Source organism: Pyxicephalus adspersus, chromosome 6, assembly GCF_032062135.1.
Source record: "Pyxicephalus adspersus chromosome 6, UCB_Pads_2.0, whole genome shotgun sequence".
In the NCBI taxonomy this organism is placed as follows: Eukaryota; Metazoa; Chordata; class Amphibia; order Anura; family Pyxicephalidae; genus Pyxicephalus; species Pyxicephalus adspersus.
Window position 1 is genome coordinate 82,946,888 of NC_092863.1, and position 22,599 is coordinate 82,969,486.

The following is a 22,599-nucleotide window of genomic DNA, read 5'->3' on the forward strand; positions in this document are numbered from 1 at the left end:
TATATATATATATATATATATATATATATATAGATATATAGAGAGAGAGAGAGAGAGAGAGAGAGAGAGAGAGAGAGAGGCTGCATTGAAAGTACTCTTACTAATAAAGCTACCAGAGCAATACCAAATGCCAGGCTATGGATTGCCATGTGACTGACAAAAGCGTGACAAATTAATTCAACACAGAAACCATTGAAACTGAAGTATTTTCAGTGTGCTTGTGTCAAATCGAAGAGTCAGATGTGATGTTTGGAGGTTTATGCCACCTCCACGAAAAAGAAGTTCTTAGTCACCTACAAGATGTGTCCTTATCTGGCATGTCAACTTCTTATATTTCCCATCATACTTAAATAGGGTACATTCAGTTCCATGCACCAGCAGCTTTCCCTCTCCAATGTTATAGCCTTATTCCGTCTGATTTGTCTGTGCAAAACAAGGGTATATATTTGACTCAGAACAGCAATGCATATTTATTTTGACCGATTACGCTTGTCTGTAACCCACCCCTCTCATCCCACCTATATTTGCCTTGCCAGTGTTCTTACAACAAACAAAAAAAAAATATTTTGGTAGCAGGGCTCACGTTTAGCTCCTATGGTACAAATTACCTCATTACAGAGCCCGTGTTGAAAGAGTTCGTTTGAGACCCTTAAAAGGATTATCCAAAATTCTTTGAAAGGTGCATCTCACCTGCAGTTGACCTTCAAATAGGATTTTCATTTCCATTGCCTAGTATGGGAATGCAAATACCATTTGAAGCAAATAGAGCCCTTGTCCCTAGGCCTTTAATCACAAGTATCTACACACAATGTATATTTGTATGTACAGCATTGTGATCCCCTCACCCTCGTCAGCACGATTAGCTTTTCTTTCCATTTAAAGGTTAAAAAAACAACCTCCCACACCAGGGTTACAACTAATAAAATGAAAGCACTCATGCATGCGGCAGACTACATTCTAGCCTAAATTACTGGTGAGAAGAAAGGCGTTAAGGTACACGGTTATATTCATGTGAAACTAGCTACCAAGGAGGGTGATGGTATGCCACAAGAGTGCTTAGTCATAAAAGTCTACAGGTTACAGGGAGGGCTGACCGTTAACTGTCTGGGGGAATAGAAAAAAAAAGGAGTGATAAAAAGCAAATCCTAAGTGCAGTTGTTAAAAACAGTACCCATGTAAAACACACAGCCACAATGGAGCCAAGAGCCTCCATAATGCTGCCATTAATCACTGGGCCTTGAAGTCATGCAGGGCTGAGGGAATGCAATGATCTCTAGTGTATACCCAGGACCTCTCAAGGTTGAAGATAACACTATATTCTGGCCAGCAGAGTATTAGAACAGCAAAGCTTCTATTTACAAAAAGGTCATTAGGAGTGCACTGGAAAACTGGTTTTATTTTCAAAGCCTGGGAAACCTAACTGAATGGAAACATCAAATATACAAATCAATGCAAAGTTTGTCAACATTTCAACACTTATTACTGGGCATTATCTACTGCAAATGGATTCTGCAGCCACAGTACATAGAAAGTGCACACAACAATCAGAAGAAGAATGTCAGCAGCTTACCTATTTACAAACTACTCGTCTTGTAAATGAAAGCTTTTAAGATAAAATACCAAATTCCCATAGCCTAACCTCAGCCATTTTGCAACCTATAACTACAGTTGCATTCAAAAGTCACAAGTGCAGGGGCACACATAAAACAGTCATTTTTACAATTTCCATTGCAAAATAAATCAGGCAAAGGCCCGGGAAAATACCGGGATGACCACCTACCAGGAAGCTTTATACTCAGGGGCCCTCACAAATGGCATACTGCCAGCAACTCCCTCTCCAATGCAAGCCTGAATGGAAGGGATACATTGTCAGACAACCATGCAAATGTCTAAGTTCAGGACAGAGCAGAAGCAGCAATAATATATTGCCTTTGTTAGAAGCTGAAAAAACAACCCCCTTAATTGATAAAGAAATAAATAATAATAATAATAATAATAATAATAATATTATTGGGTCAGTGGCATTGTCACCAACAAGTACTATACCTTCATGGGTTTTCAGTGGCAGCAATAATTACCTTTTCAATCAGAAGCAGAAATATACACCCCTCTTATTGGTGTTCAGTGACTACGTTCCTAAACAAACACCTCTGTGGTGCTTTCTCCCACCCTACCTAGGTTAATAATAATAATTTTAAATATATATCTCTGTCCTTATTGGTCCAATTGTCATGAATATATACAATCAGAATGAAGATATTGGGTCAGCATTTGGCAGGGAATTGGTAGCTTTATTATTTTGCACAACACCCTCAGTCTAGACATTTTAACACACTGGCATCTCATTCTCCATTCACCCGCCAGATGGGTTCAAATGTTATGAAAGGCATGAATGCACTTGCTTTCCAGATGCTATGACATAACAGATTAACACGGAACCATGGAAATAGAATGCTCACAACATACAGGTATTAGTCATTACACTACACACTGACACATGGACAGGACAGATGAATGGGTGCGCCTCATACTGATACAAGGAATCCAAAGTCAGAACTGATAAGGAATATTGTGCACTGCATCTTATTTGTTTAATCTTTGTTCCACCTGTAAAGCTAAATTGCAGCTGTTTCACCTTGATTGAACTATAATACCCCTCTATATGCAAACATTAAAAAACAGAAGCATAATGGCTATGCCCCTTTCAAGCAGCCTAGTAAACATGCAACCCAAAATGTCATCATAACACAGCTACCATACCAAGCTTTAAAACCAAACTCCAGGCATACAGCCTAATACACATATGAAATACGTATAAAGGAAGTCATTTCCCCTTTTTGTATTTCCATCAACGCTGCAGTAACACTTAAGGCATTCATACATTGAATGAAAAAACAGGGCATTCCAGAATATGGACCTAGTAGTGCTAAATCTGTCCAACCCGAGGCTACCAGGCTTGTGTAAATCAGAGCGGGCCACTCAGTAAAAGCCAGCAGCAATTGGGAGTATTTCTTGCCCCTTACTATAACACAATTTCAATAAATTTACTTTGTTGGGAACCTATTGACCTGTGTATATAACAGGACTCCTCCGCCCTGACACTGGAAGAGCTCAGCTGTATAGGGGCTATAAGTCACATTTACTTAATACTATAAAGTAGTGCATAATATATAGTAAGTCAAATTACTTGCATTACAAAACATAATAGGCGTAAGGTCCCAGGTTCAAATCTGCAAGAAGTTTGTATGTACTCCCTGTATTTGCATGGGCACTCTTGTTTACTTCCACATCCCAAAAACATGCAGGTAGGTTAATTGGCTTCCCCCTAAATTAGATTGCTGACCCCTTGAGAGACCGTTTCATGACAAGGATTTACTTTGTAAAGCTACGCATAATGATAGATTCAGGCCCATTTTCTCTACCTTACTCACAATCAAGACCAGTCCCCCAGTGCCCACACTGACCCCAGTCTACAACAAATCAGGTTTTCAGTTCAATCACAGGGACGGCCAGGAGCGCACATATCAATAACCTGACAAAAACATCTGCAGGATGCAGAAAAGTGGTCAGCAAAAAGGGACTTAGGGGACTTTGGTGCCAGATACCACTGGATAACGTTGTTGATCTTAGCTGTGCTTCAACTGGCCAGGTCTTTTTTGTTAGCACAAGAGGGCCTATACAATTTTAGAAAAATTTAAACTTTGTAAACAAGTGTGCATTGATCAGGAAAGCCCAGTCATTTGAATTCACTGCCCAATGCACTGCAGCGGCTAAGAAAAAACCTTGCTTGATTGTCAGCAGCAAACTGCAAAGCAAAATATTGTCACACATGCAACCCGAGTGTTTAAAAAGTACACTGAAGTCATCAAATAATAAGCATTACCACAAAACATTACAATCACTTGGCTCTTAATGTTTTGGCTTATCAATGTATATTGTAAATATCCAGTCTTAAAACCAGCAATTTTTAATGAGTAATATTTGATATGTCATTTAGATGGATAAAAGCAGTTCACAAGGAACATGACTAACTCTTGCTGGTATGACCTACACAAAAATACACCATGAAGGAGGGAGGACACTGATCTCCTTTGAGGCCAGGATCACTTTGGGAAAGGATCATAAGGATCTATTGCAAATTGCCGATCTTCGCCACAATAGCTCATTACAACCAAACGTGCATATTTGGAAAAAACAAAATGTGAAACCACATGTTTTCTATGCCCTTAACAGGAAGATGTCTGCTACTTTTGTTGCCATATGTTTGGCTGTGGCATTTGACAAAGGCATTGCACATTTACAAAGTTACAAATACACAAATGATACAAGCTTGCAATGTAAGGGTTACAGTGAATTATTGCAATGTAGGGAGGAACTAAAGGAAAAATAAATAAGAGGAGCTCACCTGTCACTGTACCTAAACTCAAACAAATTCAGGTTACTAGATACTGGCACTGCCCCTCATATTATTAAATGTTTGACGGGAAAGGAAATTGGCTTAGCCAAGTGCACCCAAGCATGTATTTGCTGCATAACAAGCAGCCACAAATCAGCCTGTGTACAGAACAAAGACAGCAGCTTTACCAAGCTATACATATTCACTTCCAAATTCAGCAGCCCAAGAATAAGGAGACAAACAAAAAATCTGCCTGCTCTGCCAATTTCTCCCTAAACAAACCACAAATGCTACAGAATTTGCACTTCTCCTTTAATCTAAAGGTATTTCAAGCTTATTGTGATGTTTGAGCATCTATAGAACAATGGCTAAATGAGACTCCCGGGATCTTTTATGGAAAAGACTGAACTTGGCAGAAAGTGAACAATCCGATTGCAATACTTGTGGTGTTATCTTACTCTAATCTGCAATGTATATGGTTTACCAGCGTGTTCTGCATACTGTAAATAGGAAATTATTATTAAACAGTATTTATATAGCGCCAACATATTACACAGCGCTGTACGAATGGAAGCTACTGTGAAAACATTTGGCGTACCCTCAACCCCTTTAAGTAAAAATGTTCACGAGTGCATCGCGATACCAGAGGTGAGGATCAGAGCATATTTAGAAGAAATCGCACTTAGGAAAAATTCTGACATACAGGTCTAGCTTTGGGCTTTATCTACAAAGACAAAAATATGGCTCAGCAGCTAGAATACTTCAACACAGAATTTATTGCCCTTTACATTTTTGTGCCAGGAGGATATTAAAGATGCAACAAAAGTGATAATGAAGTTAAAGGCTGGAGTAGGACAGACTCCAGTCTCCAACATTTCAACGGGGGCTGCTCCCCCACAAAATTTTCAATGGTGTTCTTGGAAGTTTTTGGAGTTCTCATCCACCTTTGCAGGTTCAGGCTACTCTTTGTATTATTTGTAATCTTAAATAAATTAAAATCCAATAGTGATGGCAGAAAGCCTTCAGTAGGGCCACAGCAGGCGTGCACAGAAGCCGCAGAGTCCACCAGAAACAAACTGGAAATTGATTATTTCTGAAAAACTGATCAATTCTGGGAAGCTAATGAGCATTAATAAATACCAGACTTTATGATACCTAAATAAAAAAAAAATGTGCAGAATGTTTTATAGCATGTAATTATATATCTACATACAATGACAAAATAACCAGACAAAATCCGACAAAGCCACAGAATACAATATTTTACAGCTATCTGTATGCAGGTTTAGCAATAGCTCACACCCTTCAACACAAGTGTCATCTGGTTGTATACAGTTCAAACAAGGAAGACTGAATCACAGATCACGCACAGGCCTGTGGATAATCAGAACTGCAATTCCATCACCTTTCCCCATGTGTCTATAATGGTATTCTGATAATAACAATTCCAGATACACAATCTGCAAACATAGTCCACCCCCTATGCAAACTGCATAGCAATTTAAGAATCTTCCAAACACAACCAGTTTATAGGTTTATAGCCAGGCTTTAAAAAACGGTTTGAATTCCAAATAGTTTTATCTTTGGCTGCATAAACATGGATACTGCCCTTGGTTAGAATGCATGAAGGCAAAACAAGTCAGCTGCCATGTGTGTCATCACCCAAAACCAATCACAAAATTAAAAAAAATAACACCCAACACATCAAACATGTGATTCGACCATATAAAATAAAAAGCTACCATTATGAAATCGTCTGTTATTTCACAACGTTAACATTTTAATGGTTCCATAAAAAGGTACCAGTGACTCACAAAATGTAGAATGAGAAAAACACTTTATAACATCAGGTAGGAAAGTCAGAATCACTACCTTTAAAAAAGAATACAAAAAAAAGCCTTTATTGCCTGTAGGATCTCTCCTCCCCTTTCTGGAAGCCAATGAATCCTTGGCTTGTATGTCTGTCTCCAAAAGATTGCATTTTTATTTATTGCCCCCACAGCTTTATTTTTACAATGGATTCTTGGCTTAAATGCAATCAGCCAAAGATCCCTCTCTGTGCTTTCTCTGCTGTCATCCTTCATTGCCTGCATGTAAAGTCAAGCACAGACAAAAACCCTTCGTCAATGCCAACAAGAAGAGGTGGGTAGCTGACAGTCACCACAACTATACCTCGGGATCTTTTCAGAAAAAGCCATAGAAAGACATATAATTGGATAAAGAGGGTAAGGAAGGCCGTGCCTTGCCAGTGATGAAGGCCCTCTAGGCAGACGTAAAGAGCACCAAGCCCAGATGAAGCAGCAGTAGGCTGTGTCCGATGCAGGGTTATTAAGTCATTAAAGGAAAAAAATGGATCATGCAGAAAATCACATTTGCAAGCTACATCTGGAACCAAAGCACAGACAGATCAAACTAAAACAAAAAGAGCAAAAAAAAAAAAAACAGAAACACAAAGAACACAAAGGGTGTGAATTGAAACATAACCTATATATACATTTCAACAAAAAACATGTAACTTGAGCTTAGAATGCAATCCTCATTAAGCTGGGAGCTCGGAATGGGCTCCCAGCTAAATTATACACTGTACTGTAGCTTTAAGCCATCAGCATGGCTGGCTTTGTCAAGTCTGTTCTATTTAAGAGGCATTGAAAAGAAAATAAAGAGCTTTCTTTGTTTAGCTTCTTTTTGAGGGGTGACAAAAAAAAAACTGAAGAGACACAAATAAACATGAAAATGAGAACACATTCTGAATGCCTGACGGCTATTGAACGATTGGCAAATACAAGGAGGGTAGGGAGGCTTCAGCTTCCTTCCCCTGCAAACATAAAAATCTCTTTAGATATTTAGACATTTTTTTTAAAAAGATATTTATTTTGTTGCAGCCATTAAAAACAGCATTGTGAGGCCTGATCTGCATTCTTGTCTAAAATGTATAAACAAATTTAAAAAAATGCAGACCCCCCCCCCCTAAACCAAGAAAGGTAGCTAAAGAGCAATCTACACACAAGATTGGTTCTGACAGCAGCATTTGCTGTAAGACAAAAGTTGATAGCAAGAGGTGCCTCTATAGGAAGGGGGTGCCATCTATTACCCTAGGAAGAAGGGGTGCTAATAAAACCTCTATAGGAAGAAGTGCCAATAATACCTCTATAGGAAGAAGTGCCAATAATACCTCTATAGGAAGAAGTGCCAATAATACCTCTATAGGAAGAAGTGCCAATAATACCTCTATAGGAGGAAAAGGGTTCACCAATATCACATTAGGAAGATAGGGGGCCAATAAAACCTCTAAAGGGGGAAGAGGGAGCCCATATTACCACTATAGGAGGAAGAGGGTGCCGCCAACACCTCTATAGGAAGGGGTGCCATCTATTATCTCTATAGGAGGAAGAGGGTGCACCAATCCCGCATTAGGAAGAAGGGTTGCCCATATTACCTCTATAGGAGAAGGAGGGTGCCAATAATACCTCTATAGGAGGAGGAGGGTGCCAATAATACCTCTATAGGAGGAGGAGGGTGCACCAATACCAGATTAGGAAGAAAGGGTGCCAAATTATACCTCTATAGGAGGAAGGTGGTACACCAATACCTCTATAGGAAAAGTAGGCTGACAATTTTAACCCATAAGAAGGAGGGGGAATGCTAATGCCCCTATAAGAATATAATTCGCGATGGGACAATACAAATAAAGCAAAGGATAAAGAAGGAGGAGGGGGACATGAAAGGTGGGTATTGTTTTCACTCCACTCCCTTGTCCTGACAAGAAACAGCTCCATTCTGCTCAGGCTGGCACAATGCAGCAGCACAGCCCAGGGGTGTGTGATCGAAGCCTCCCACCCCCTCTCTGTCTTTCACACACAATCCTGTCAAGCACCTCCAAGCAATCATGCAGCTCAACCCACCAGGAGGTGTGACCTCTCCTTTCTCCCAGACACCCAAATCCTAAAGACACCTCCAGGCAATTAGTGAGAACAGTCCTGAGACAAGACAACCTCTAAGAAAAAAAAAAAATAAATAATAACAGATCACAAAGCTCGTCCACAAAACATGGGGGGGGGATTTGCATTCATCACTATGAGAACTCCATAATGCATGAAATAGGAAACAAGACAAATAATATGGATCTGCTGACAGACACCAGACTCTACCAAGCACCGACAGGAGCCAACACAACCACAAAGAGGAAAAAAAACCAGCAGCTCAAGCTCATCAACAAAACAGGAAACACACACACTTGGGTATGCAGTGCATTGTGTGTCTGCAGATTTCATCCACCTCCTTGTGTGCTGCCCTTTAAATTCCTCTTTGTTCTCAGCCTACATTTCTCCCCTGTTCTGTGCAGAGGTGGGGGACGCTTCCCCCAGTGGGTGACACGTTAAGGTTGACATCTGTCCTTAAATAACAGGGATATCCCTTGTTTACATTAAATTAATGTCTTACAATCTCCCGTGTTTCCCCGAATAAAGAAAAATCAGAGCCGTGGTATCTGTGCAGGGACCCTACATAAGAGAATCCTGATAAATGCAAGTTTCTTGTTTTCCTCCGCTGACCTACAAACACAAACCCTGACTTTAATGGTTAAGCAGAAATGTTGGTGGAGCATGAAAGGTGCCCCTGGGTCACACAACATACTAAGCGACCCTTAGTAGACAAGACAGGTTGGGTGACATGAAAAAGAAGGTGGTTTGATGATTTGGTAGGACCTCCGCTATGCACATATAAACAAGACGGCCTATGACTCCTTCTGCCTTCCTCAAATGGTTCTCATTAACTGGGAATTGCAGGATTTGGAAAAGCAGAAAATAACGTGGGTGGCAAGCAAGGAAAGGGACCCCGGGATACACTGTGCACTGACAGTATAGGTTGTGTTCTGCTGCTTTATTGAAGAGGGTGAACGGGGCCGGGACCCCCTGGTCACACATACAATAGCAGCTGTCACAAGCAGGACTAGAGATTCATTTCTGTTGTGTCAGAGGACTCCTGGGGCAAATATACTGCCCGGGTGTAGGGTAAAGGAGAAGGGTGAATGGATATTACACTCTCATAGCCACCAACAGGGTAGAAGGTGTGAGGGGGTCATACACAGCACAACTGACTGTAAAGGGGGAGACAGATCACGGGACCCTCAGCTGTCATGGGGAAGGTGATCCAGACAACTCAGATCAAATGGTTCTAGTTGTCATCTAGAAGGAGATTTGAACCCATCCCCCCCACTGTATACTCCGGGGTGCCATGCGGAGACCCCTTGGGGTCACACACTCCTCACCGATATCTAATGGAAAGGTGGAGATTATCAGCATCTTTACCTATCTTCCAGGTCTCTGACCCTAGCCGTCATCTAGAGGTGAACCTGGTCCCGGTAATACCCCTGGATCACACAACCTTGCAGTCATATTGGAATATAGGGGATAAGAGCACCGAGGGGGCACACACTTCCAGCTTCTGTCAGATACAAGGAGGAAGGGTGATCATTCACCCCCAGATTCACACACATTAAGTAATTTGTCATCTTTCAGGGGATAACCAGGACAACCCCAGGTCACAAATTCTGGCTGTCAATAGCCCGGGAGGGTAGTTAGTTACCCCCAGATTATACAGTCTTGGCTCACATCTGGGAAGGAAAGGAACAGAACACCAAAGCAGGACCATCTCCATTCTGCTGGGGATACGACACCCCCAAATCACAAAGAACTGGATCTCAAGCTGGGGAGCAAAGGACACTGATGAATCATATTGTCCTGGCCTATGTGTTGGGGGAAACATAGGATATAATAAATTATACAGTCCTGGTTCTCATCTGCTAGCGTTGGGGGGTTCTGGCTCCTTTCTGATGGAGGACACTTGAGACGCATACTGTCCTGGTTTACTATGTTGGGGGGGGGTTCTGACATCCCAGAGTCCTGAACCTCAGCTTTTTGGGGGATATAGGACACGCCAAATCATACCATCTGTTATATCAACAATACATGAATCATGCAGCCCTTACTTTCATCTGTTGGGGGGTAGGACACCCTGAATCATAAAGCCCACACATGTGTTGGGGAACACACGCGCTCTATCCTCCAGGCTGGTGTTAGGGGGACATGGTCAGTAATACAGTCCTGGCTCATGGGTTTGGGGAAAGAGGAAGGACAGGAAACCTTAAATCAGAGTTCTGGATCTCATGTGTTGTAGGAAGACATAAACCCTAAAGACCCCTAAGACACAGAACGCCCTAAAACACACTGATCAAAGAACACTACACCCTAAATCATACGACCCTGGATCTCGTGTGCTGGAAACAAACATAGAACACCACAAATCATACCGTGCTGGGGGAACATATAGAACATCCTGAAACATGGAGTCTGGGTTCTCGTGTGACAGGGAATGACATAGGACACCCATCCAGCTCATGTTTCGGGGAGGGGGGGACACAAGAACCCAGCCATCTCAAGCATCCGGGAAGGTGGGATATAGGACCCCCAATAAGCTCATGTGTTGGGGGGAGGCAAAGGACCCCTAACCAGCTCATCTGTCACAAAGGGGGGATATAGGACCCCTAACCAGCTCATGTGTCCGGGAAGGAATGACCCGAATCCCTCCTCCTCCCCCAGTTCAGAACGCAATGATCCGGGATGCTGATCGGGGGTCACCCCTGGGGGGCAGTGATAGGACACCCCCTGGTGGGGGGGGCAATGATAGGACACCCCTGGTGGGGGGGCAATGATAGGACACCCCCTGGTGGGGGGGGCAATGATAGGACACCCCCTGGTGGGGGGGGCAATGATAGGACCCCCGGGTCACACTCACCCACTTGCAGGACATTGTCCACACAGCCGCCCTCCAGCAGAGCGATGCCCCGGCGGAAGGGCAGTCTGTTCTCATCCGTGTTCTCGGTCACTGGCACAGCCGCTGTGGGCGCTCCCGAGGCGGCACTTCCCCCCGCTGTTCCCCCAGCGGTGGCCCCCGGCACCCCCCCTGTGGGGGCCCCGCCGTCCTCTCCGCCCGTGTTAAAGGACGAGTACATGCAGATTTCCCTCTCGCTCCTCGGGAAGGACCAGTAGACGATGCGGCGCTGTACGGGCTCAGGGATCCTCTCGAAGCGTTCCTCCACCCGCTGGAAGGGCCATTTCTCCGCCACCTTCCGGGCCGCGATGTCCAGCAGAGACTCCGGGTTCTGAGTCTTCCCTGACAGGCCGTGAGCGGAGCTGCCGGGGGCTCCTCCTGCCCGCTGCCCCGGCCTGCAAGCCGAGCCGAAGCCTGGTCTGCAGCAGAGCCGCTTAGCGGGAGGCTGCTGACCGCGCTCCGCCATGATCGCACCGCTTCTGAGCCGCCAGCGGAAGTGGCCGCACATTATAAACTGGGGGGAGGAAAGGGCGAGCTCAGCATTCACTCAACACAACGCAGTACCGCCCCTCGGCCACCAGGCCACGCCTTCCAGCCATAAACAAACGCCTTGTCTCTACGTGAGATAAGGATAATTTCTCACACTTGTCACGCCCACTCAAGTATTATCCCCGCCCACCCAAGAGTTCACCCAGTCCAGAGACCGTGAGGTGAAAAACACTTCACGCCTATTTCTCACACTAACCACACCTACTTATCGCTAGCTCCGCCCAGTCTCGAGTTCATCAGGCGACTGAACGAGAATTGAAAATAAAACTTTACAGCGAGACGTCACGCGGGAGGGCGGGGCTATGCAAATTATCTCACTGTTATCATAAATAGAGAAACCACCTTCTAGGCTGGGAAACTGAACAGGAATGTCGAGGAAGGAGGGAGGGAGAGTGGGAAGGAGGAGGAGGTGACGCCAGTGTGAGAGAAAGAGGGCGGTCGGGGTAAAGGAGGACGGGCTGTCCTTTGAAGTTCTCCATGGCCTTTGAAGTCGGACGTGACAGGGGTGGCGCGCCTCCTGACGGGAAAGCGAGGTGGGCGCAGAGCGCTGCAAAAGAATTGTAGGCGTGACCTAGGTAGGCAAACGAGGTGTGGGCGTGGCTGCCTGAACCTTGTGACCTCGGCTGGCGAGGAGCCCCCGTGCTGGAAACTGACGGTGACGTCACGACCTTTTTCAAAACAAAAGAAATGTGGCAGAGTCAGGAAGTGTGTGAGAGAGAGCTGATCATCCAATGTCCACACCCCCTCCACTGCTCAGCACTTAACCCTGTCAGGGCACTATGACTGCGCATGTCACCCAATCCTAGACCACAGTGTTCTCAGGGCAGCCTGCTTGTTGCTATTGACAACAGAGATAAAGTAGTGTAGGCCTCACCATTAAATAGGTTTATAACAACTTCCTTTTTTTTTAATAGGTGTAAAAGGTACTTGAAAATAAAAAGATTTTATTCTTACCTCTCTTCTTAAGGGAGGCACAGCGTGACGTCAGTGTAGTGTTAAGTTGTATGAGGCAACCATTACCGAGACGTACACTTCAGTATTGTTTCCACCATTACAACAGTCACCCCGCTCCGCCAATACTGATTCCTATCTGATTGTTTTATTTTATTTGTTTATTATTATTATTAACCTCCCAACCGCTAAGCCCGACCTTGGTACGGGCTAAAAAAAGTTGCAATTTTCGTTAACCCCGAACTTTTCTCCCTATAATAAAATCCCCACTTACCTGGTCCCGCTGTGCTCATCCAGCGTCGTGTTCGTGTTCCAGCGTTGTCCTCCAGCGTCGATCTCCCTCTCCAGCGTCAGGTGCCTTCTCCTATACCAGCGGGACCAGTAAGATGCCGGCCGGCGGAACACAAGATGCCGGCCGGCGGAACACAAGATGCCGGCCGGCGGAACACAAGATGCCGGCCGGCGGAACACAAGATGCCGGCAGGCTTTTTACCTGGTCCCGCTGATCATCCAGCCTCGTTCTCGTTCCATGGCCGGGTGCTCTCTGAAACAAGAAAAAAAAGCCGGCCGGCTTCTCCCTGCGTGCGATGACGTCGGCGCGTGTGCAGGAAATTCAAATTGAAACTCATTCAAACACATTTTGTATTGAATTGAATACAAACTCCTGTATCCAATCCAATACAAAATAATACAAAATAAATACAAAGCATGTAATTGGTAAATTCAAACTCTCATTTTGTATTGGATTGGATACAGGAGTTTGTATTCAATCCAATAGATAATGAGAGTTTGAATTTTGTTCTCATTTTGTATTGGATTGAATACAAAGTCCTGTATCCAATCCAATACAAAATAATAGAAAATATATTTATGTGGTTTTGTCTATAGGTATGTGACGGACACCAGGGAGGTGTTTTAGAAAAAAATATTACTATACAGTATACCGAATTATCACATTTTCAGTATTTTTCATTTATTTATGTATTCTTGTTTAAGCTGAATTTTGTGTTTTTCCTTTAATTTCATTAAAAGTATTTTTTTTTTTACATGATTGTGTGTTTCAAAATTTTTTATATTCATGATATCTACTAGAACCCTATTCGGACATATTTCTGTAAAGTACAGGTCTACAATTTAACAAAAAAAATTTCATGAAAAACAGTGTAACGCTTTTGGTACAGAAATCTAGACCTCAGTGTAACGCCCAGGTGGTTAATAAACAGGATTTATATAGCACCAACATGTTATGCAGCGCTGAACATAAAATAGGGGTTGCAAATGAATACATACAGGAGGAGGAGAGGACCCTGCCCCAAAGAGTTTACAATCCAGTAGGTGGGTGAATTTACACACAATAGGAGGGGGACATGTAGTAGTGGGAAGTAGTAACGGTATCAAAAGACAGAAGAAATGGGTAGGCAAGTTTGAAAAAAATAGGTTTTGAGCGCTCTTTTAAATGAGCAGAAATTCGGAGCAAGCCAAATAGGACGAGGAAGACCATTCCAGAGAGTTGGGGCAGCTCTAGAGAAGTCTTGTATCCGTGCGGGTGATGAGGTTATGAGTGAGGAAGTCAGTTGTCAGTCATTGGAGGAGAGAAGAGAGCAGATGGGGGAGTATTTTTTTTTTTTTTACTAAGTCAGAAAATTAACTGGGATAAGAACTGTGTAGGGATTTGAAGGCAAAGCACAGGAGCTTGAATTTGATTCTAAGGTGAATTGGAAGCCAGTGAAGAGAACTACAAAGAGATGCAGCGGAAGAGGAGCGGAGGGAAGGATGGATGAGTCTGGCTGCAGCATTCATAATAGATTGTAGAGGAGAGAGTCGGGTTAGTGGAATACCAGACAGGAGGAGGTTACAGTAGTCCAGACCAGAGGTGATAAGAGGACAAGGAGTTTGGTGGTCTCTGGGGACAGAGGGGCGTATTTTGGAAATGCTGCATAGGTGAAAGTGACAGGACCTGGAAATGTTCTGAATATGGGGGGTAAATGAGAATGTTTATTGAATGTTTATTTCTCAGATGCTCTTTTAGGTAAGTATGACCTTAACTGTGTATTTTTTTAATGGTTGTATTTAATAGCATTAAATAGTTTGACTTTGATAATTATCATTTCTTGTTTGGTCTTAGATTTGAAAGAAAATACCCCAAAATGAGTGAGAAAAAAACCAACAAATATTTTGCATTTCTTTAGTAATACCTATAGTATTCTATAGTATTCTATTCTATTCTATAGTAAGATATTAAAACTAATCCTCATCTTACAAGGAAGGTGACACTACACAGAGGACGAATACTAACAAAGATGTGTGACTCCAACACTGGCTGGTGACATTCCATCACAGAGAGATAAACTTCTCTGGACAGTGAAGGAGCCACACGTGAAAATAGATTTGTTTCTGATCAGCTATTGGCAGCAACAGATTCACCGCTGTGTCATCAGCCTAAGTAGTTGTTTCACCTTGGCGATTTCACCACTGGTGTAATCACCTTTCTGATATCAATCCAAGTATGCATGGGATTGTGTTCTTAGCTTCCTGACCTGCCTTTTTGAAGCATTGGAAGAACATTACAGAGCATTGTCCACTAAGCCTGTGCTGATAAAAAACATAAGATTTGCATTAATGACCCCATTCCCAACAGGACGAACTCACCTTCCCTCACCCACTATATAGCCGCTGGGAGCAAGGAAAGTACCTGATACTACTTGGTATTTAGGAGCATGCAATTCACCCTTCAACCTCTTCGGCGGTATGATTAATTTAGCATTTTTAAATGTCAAATCGGTACATTTGACATTTAAAAATATTTCTCCCGCCAGTCCCACCCCCCAACGCATGCACGCCGCCCGCACACACGTCGCATGCCTGCCCCGCATTTGCATCCCCTAGCCTCTCGTCTCCAACGTTCACACGCCGGGATGCGAGGCCAGGGGACACAGATGCCGCCTGGGCATCACCAAGTGGACACAGACGCCGAGCCGGCATCACTGGAGGACACTGCTGGCTTGTGAGGAATAGGTAAGCCCTCAATTCCACCGGGAGTGTGGCTCGGGGTTAACCACTTTTTGTAATGAAATTTAACCCCAGAGATTACCGCCAGAGGGTTAAGCTGGGAATGTTTCCCTTCACTTAGAATCCTGGTGAATTATTGAAGATCTACAAGACTGGAGAAGTTAGACTATCGTGGGTTAACCTTGGTGATTCAGCAAATCTGGAATGAATTTCTAAAAACTAATTTTCAATTAGTTGGCAAATTTTTCAACCCTGGACCAGATCTATTCCAGGTTTGCTGGATCACTCAGGTTCTCCCTTCTCCAGTCTTGGAGAGCTTTACTATGTTAGAACGTTACAGGGTGGTATTAGAACAGGAACTGAGGGAAATCTTACCTATTCCCAACTACCTACTATACCTAAAAATAAAAACCAGTTTTTCTTTGGCCTCTAAATAACCCATTGGTTTTTGGACTTCTAGAAGACTCCATACTGATACACCTTTGTAATGCCGTATCAGGTAGAAGGATGCAGGAAGTCAAGATCAACCATAGGGACATAAGGGACAGGTTATGTCTCTTCTGAGAAAAAAAACACACATACTTAGCTGCCTGTTAGTAATTCACTTCCAATCGCTCATTCATTGGAGCTGACATCTTCACTCGGTTGTCTTTCAGGTTCCAGATCTTTTGCCATCTTGAATGGCCGGGTGAGAACACTGTAACCTCCACACATGCGCACGGGAGTTCATTTATTCTTGGTAACCAGCTATGCCTGGTACACTGACCTACGCATGCCCAGCTAAACATACATCATTAAGGTTGTTATGATGCGGGTAAGTATGTTTGGTTTTAGAAGAGACACAGCCTATCTCTTCTGCAATAAAGACTCTGCTCCCAATTTTTTAACTACATTTTTAGTAAAGCCCTAAACAGACATCAGATTTATGTCACAAACAATCAAAAAAGATGACAGGATCAACATGACAGACTGATAAAAGATGTAGGGAAACCTGTAAACATGCTAAATTTTAACCTGACAAATATACGTAATTTAACTCCAAGGCCATGAAAATATTTCTAATGAATTATATTTAAAACTTTTTTTATATTATTTTTTATAGATTGATGAAGATGAACCTCTGTCATGTTATAATACTTTCCGTGACTCTGCTGGGAAGATTTACTGTCTCTTTGCTCTGATGACAACTGGTACTAGCACAGAACATGAGGATAAATCCAACATTTCGAAATATCACCAGAAAAGACAAAGAAAAGGTGAAATCTTCCAATGGGGATACTTGTCCAAGTGACAACTGTCTAATAGAGAGATTTGTGTGGACCCATAGGCCCTGATTTATTAAAGATCTCCAAGACTGGAGAGAATACTCTTTCATCAGTGAAGCTGGGTGATCCAGCAAACCTGTAATGGATCTGGTCCAGGATTGTAAACATTTGCTAACAGATACTAAATGGCTTCCATTCAAGGTTTGCTGGATCACCCAGCTTCACTGATGAAAGTGTATCCTCTCCAGACTTGGGGAGCTTTAATAAATTAAGCTCATTGTCTTCATTTAATTTCTAGACCATTTATTCTCTTTAGGTTTGTGTCTGCAACAATACTTATGAAACAACCTTTGCAAACTTGCCTCTGTTTTGATGGATGCTATTCTAAAATATGACCTAAGAGCTTTTTTTCAAGTGTATTGGATTTTATGCATTCTTGCATTTTGCTCTATTTTGTTATTTTCTGGTAAATTCCAGCTGTAGTGGTAATTATTCAGTTTGGAAAAGCAGATTACCTATCTGCATGGTCTAAAGCACAAGACCAATGAAAACTATTATCATGTAAAACAAAGAAGATTGTGGAATTAAAAACGAAACCAATCTGCATGAAATAATATTGGTATATAGTAAATGCAGTTAAGTGATACAGAATGTCTCAAGGCTTCTTTTTTATTGGACTACAGAATAAGAGGCCTGCTTCAGGTGCCAGATTTGCTGCACGGGACATGGACACTTTCCTTTGGGTTGGGACCTTAACATAAGCAGGTGTGTCCCTAGCCTAAATTTGTTATTTGTTTTGGCAGGTGGGCTGTATTTAGCCAGCCAGAGTTCTTTTCCACCTTTTTATAGATTCTATGGAAAGGTTGTAAACTTAGGTACTGGTTTCTTTCCCCTGCTCCTGTGGAGGACTTTTTCCATCAGACTAAGTGAAAAGAGCAAATTACTGATTAGGAATTTTTGGTCTGCCTCAACTAATCTTTGAGGGTGTTTCTCAGAGGTGTGAGGACAAATATTTAGGGATGACCTTGTGAAAGGGCAGGCTAAGTCTATTAACAAAGCCAATCATATGAGGCTGAACCTGGCCAAGCCAGGGCATTGGGCTTCAGGACATTGGGCTTCCTATCCTGTATTTTCCCTAGTAAAGGATGGGGCATGTATGCAATGTGCTAAAAACAATTGAGAGCAGGGAAGAAGCTGCTCCTGGGCATGACCATAAAGATGAAATGTGCTCTTAAAGAGTGCATGTGTTGTTAAATCAAGAGATGGATGAAATGAGATTCCTTGCCTGAAAAGTGTTTAGAGAGGGCTTAGAGAAAGCTGCTTTGTGACATGGCGAGAATGACCCATCCACTTCTAGATTTAAGTACCTGACAGATTGTTCTAGGATTCAAGGGCCTTTCTTGGCCTGCAAAGTGGATTGTGAAGTTGCTTCACAAAGGGCGACTGTAGTTCAGGCTACTACTAATTGGCCAACTTCTATGATGACTTCAATAAACCAGAATAAAGACATATTCTTAGTTTTGAACTGGTAAGCTTCTGAATTATTATTACAGGTAGTCCCCAGGTTGTAGGATTGTTCTTAAGTTGAATTTGTATGTAAGTCGGAATAGGTACATTATCTTAATAAATTAGGACAGATTTTTGTCCCAATATATTATTGGGCAGTGTGGTGTCAGTTACTGTATAAAAATCCTCACTGTGAGTTAATCACAAACAAATTAAAAAAAAAATTTAGGGAGCCTAGACATTTAATAATCTCTGGAACAAGCTGTGCTTTGATATGCAAAAAGAACCAACTGCAGAGTTTGGGTCATTAAAGTGTAACAAGATGTTGCAGAACAGCAACAGACTTCTGCAAATCATGCGAACTAGTCCCTCTACCCCCATCAAGACTACCTGTATCTTCCCTTTTAGCCTGCATGTCAAGTGGTGACACCAAGACTGGACATCGGTGGGTCCAGACTAGATGGATTACGACCCTAAATACCTTAAAAATGCACCATGAGATGTAATGGTAGACTTTTAGAGTAAACGAATGAAAGCAGTGGGAAAAGGAATGGTCAGAATGTTCTTGGTGACAACAAAGGAGTGGAATTTGGGAGACAATTGGCATGATTTATTAAAGCTCTCCAAGAATTGAGAGGATACCCTTTCATCAGTGAAGCTGGGTGATCCAGTAAGCTTGGAATGGATTTCTTCAAAGTTATTTGCTATTTCTAGAAAATGTTATAAATACTGGACCAGATCTATTCCATGTTTGCTGGATCACCCAGCTTCACTGATGAAAGTGTATCCTCTCCAGCCTTGGAAAGCTTTAGTAAATCAGGCCCAATGACAGAGCTGTGCCCCCCTTTAAGAGAAAGTTTCTAGCATGATCACCAGTCAAATGCTTTTATAACAATATGCAATATTGCCGCAACACAAGAAACTGCACCTATAGTAGTTTAAAAGTGATGTAAATTCCAGTGAATGCCTGTCAAAACTCAATTGGAAGAAGGCAGCTGGTAAGTGTTAACCACACCAAAAATGACTGTGTGAACAAGCCCTACATCTCTTAGTAATAATACCCTAAGATAGGATTCACACCTTTATGTGTACAATTAAAAGCATTTTAACACTCTTGTTTTTACAGCACCAGGTACCAGATTCCAATCTCAGCCATGACACTATCTACATGGAGTTTGTTTGTTCTTCCCGTGTTTATGTGGGTTTCCTCTGGCCATTCCCGGTTTCCTCCCACAGCCTAAAAACATGCAGTTACATTAATTGGCTTCCTCTCACAATTGGTCTTAGACTGTGTTAATGACATATGACTATGGTGGGGACATTAGATTGTGAGCTTATTTGGGGGACAGTTAGTGATATAACTACGACCTTTTTGAAGTGCTGTGCAATATGGTATTGCTATATAAATAAAAAATTTAATAAAAAAAACTCACTTTATCATAAATCCTACTTTTCATCTGTTGCCATTGCCATCAATAGGCCCTACAGTGCACACTGATACAAAAAAATTGTGAAATGTAAATTAATCACAAAGATTTAAACTAGTCCAATTTAAAATAATATGCATGGACTTGTTTTTTTTAGGCTCTAAGACTATGTGCACGTTAGACGTTTGTTGTTTCGTTTCCAACAATAAAATACTAAAAGATGCATGAACGAGCGCTGTACATACAGTGCCATTCTGTTCAATAGAGGGGGGGGGGGGGGGGGAGGGAACGAGTGAGTGGCACCCCACTGCGTTCTCTTTTCTTTACTTTCATTGTGGTCATTCGTGGATCAGCCAGGACGGATCCATAAACGACGTCAGATGACTGCTGTACACATGCCAGATTCTTGTCTGAGACGAGCCCTAGGGCGAGAATCATCTGACGTGTAGCCTAATTCACATGTGGCTGCCTTCCAGTAAAACATAATTTTAATATTCAAAACAATACTTTTAAAAATTTTAACTCGTGTTAATAAGATTATTTTTTGTTTCCGTTCACATGCACGCTTAGTGCTTTATAATTAATCGAAACTATATTATTTTTTGTGGCATATGTTGAAGAAAATCTGGGGCAGGTAGCTGAGATGTGATTAGACCAGACTTAGAAGTTTTGAGACAGGAAGGTGCATTGCCTTCTAAGATCAAGCTATGCCTTCAGAGATACATCTTAAAGAGAACTATAACTGAGATGAAAATGTTTTGCAGGTGCTTCGACACATTTAGAAAAGCTTGTCATCAGATACAGGAATTGGCGTATGTTCCTCAAAACTGCCAGTGCGCTAGTTCAAAGTCTTGCTGCAGGATGTGGGGTCTTGTTTAAGTTCTGAAGAAAACAAAACAAGTTCTTTTGAGCTGCTGAACACAAAGATCAACCGCGGGGAGCTTTTTACCTCTAGTGGCCACAGGAAAACCTTTAAACATTGCACATGTACTTACTCAGCTATAATTACGGCACATTAAACCTGAGCCCAGTACGGTGTACGCTTATCTTTTGCACTGATGGAGTTTTGCTGTGAAAAGCATTTATAGAAATAGCTTTCCTGGCAAATGTGATGCTAGCGATGGACATCTGGGGTATTCCTGGATACTTAGAACACAAGGAATGAAAGTATTACCAATAATTATATATATATAAATATATATATATATATATATATATATATATATAGCCGAATGACTGAATGATGACAACACAGAGATCGGTCCAGCAAATAACTATACAACTCCCTTAAAGCGGGCCTAAACTCAACATTTTCACTTTACATAAAAGGGTAGACAGCAATATGTAAAGGAAAAATGTAAATTATTTTTTATTTTTTTAAGTGCAAAGCCCTTTTTTTAAAAAAAAAAAAAAAAAAAGATACAGCATACCTACGTCACACATCCCGGGAGGCTCTAAGTGCTCCTTCTGCACATGCTCTAATCTTGGACATGCGCAGAAGGGGAAGAGATGCAAATCCTATGCAACCGAAGTGAGATCGTCTCTCCTTTTTTTTTCCCCCTTTACAGCGTGCTACGTCACCTGATCTTGCACCTGCGCAGTGCCAAGAAGAAGGAGGAGAGGACTGAAGACAGCGGCATCCAGTGCTTCATTAGCGCTGTGACATAGAGGAATTCCAGAACGATGTGGGAAGGACCAGCGCCTTTGAGGGATCTGCAGGATTAAAGGTGTCATTGTTTTGTTTTCAGTTTAGTTCTGTTTTAACTGCAGGTCACACTTTGAGCTGTCAGGCGTGTTTGTAAAGTTGTACATTAAAAAAAGCATGAATAAACACGCAAGGAATAAAATATAGCAAGAGGGGTGGCGATCCTGGCTTTGTAACACGCAATCTTACTTTTTGCAAGTGGGGACACCTTTAACAAGGATACTGCTATATATAGGTATTCAAAAATGTAATGATTATTTGTATCAGTGTACCCTTTAGTAAATAACCATGTAGAACCTTTTGTGTTCAATGATTTTTATTACGTTTTTTAAAAAAATTTAAACAAAAATAACAATAAACAGTGATTTGCATACATCCTTGACATAAAGGTGAGGAGCAGTGAAATAGTACATGTGGCAATACTAATACAGATAATTTACCAATAAAACTGTTTTGTACAGTGTGTTTTCCTTTCACTAGACAGAGTCCATTTCCTAACCTTTGAGCACATAAAACAGTTAAACTACCCATAGAAAACAATACAAAAGAAACCATGTAGAACCTTTTAACATGGAGGATCCCCTTGAAATAACTTTAGGTCCATAGGGAACCCCTTCCATAAATACTTTATCCACAGCTCACAGAACATTAGTGTGGTGGTCAGGGGGAAGAATCCCTCCTACATTGCTGGCCAGTGGGAAGAATGTCAGTTTTACAGTATAGCCAAAAAAATAATTGCTGTCTATTAAATCGATCTAAAGCTGCATACACACGTCAGATTTTTCTTGCCCGATAATCGGCATCGGCCAGATATCGGGCGAGAATCTGGCATGTGCACAGTCGGCGTCGTTCATTGAACGATGAACGACGACCGATCCTAATGCAAGGGAAGGGGGACAGCGCGCAGCAGGGTGCCGCTCCGTCGCTCTCCCCCTCCCCTCTCCATAGAGCAGAACAGTATAC

At 42.2% G+C, this 22,599-nt stretch overlaps 1 protein-coding gene and 1 long non-coding RNA gene across 2 annotated transcripts in view; one reads left to right on the plus strand and one right to left on the minus strand.

Annotated features, from left to right (window-relative positions):
• Window positions 1–11,719, minus strand: part of ZSWIM6 (zinc finger SWIM-type containing 6) — an 85,400-nt gene extending 73,681 nt beyond the window's left edge. The window contains exon 1 of the mRNA XM_072416379.1: window positions 11,189–11,719. Within this exon, the coding sequence (XP_072272480.1) occupies window positions 11,189–11,690 (502 nt within the window). The 5' untranslated portion in view covers window positions 11,691–11,719. The remainder of the gene's footprint in view (window positions 1–11,188) is intronic.
• A 408-nt stretch (window positions 11,720–12,127) lies between these two features.
• Window positions 12,128–22,320, plus strand: LOC140332594 (uncharacterized). The gene is made up of 3 exons (XR_011921186.1): window positions 12,128–12,348; window positions 16,836–16,989; window positions 21,500–22,320. It is a non-coding gene; the product is annotated as an uncharacterized lncRNA (long non-coding RNA).
• The last annotated feature ends 279 nt before the right edge of the window (window positions 22,321–22,599 follow it).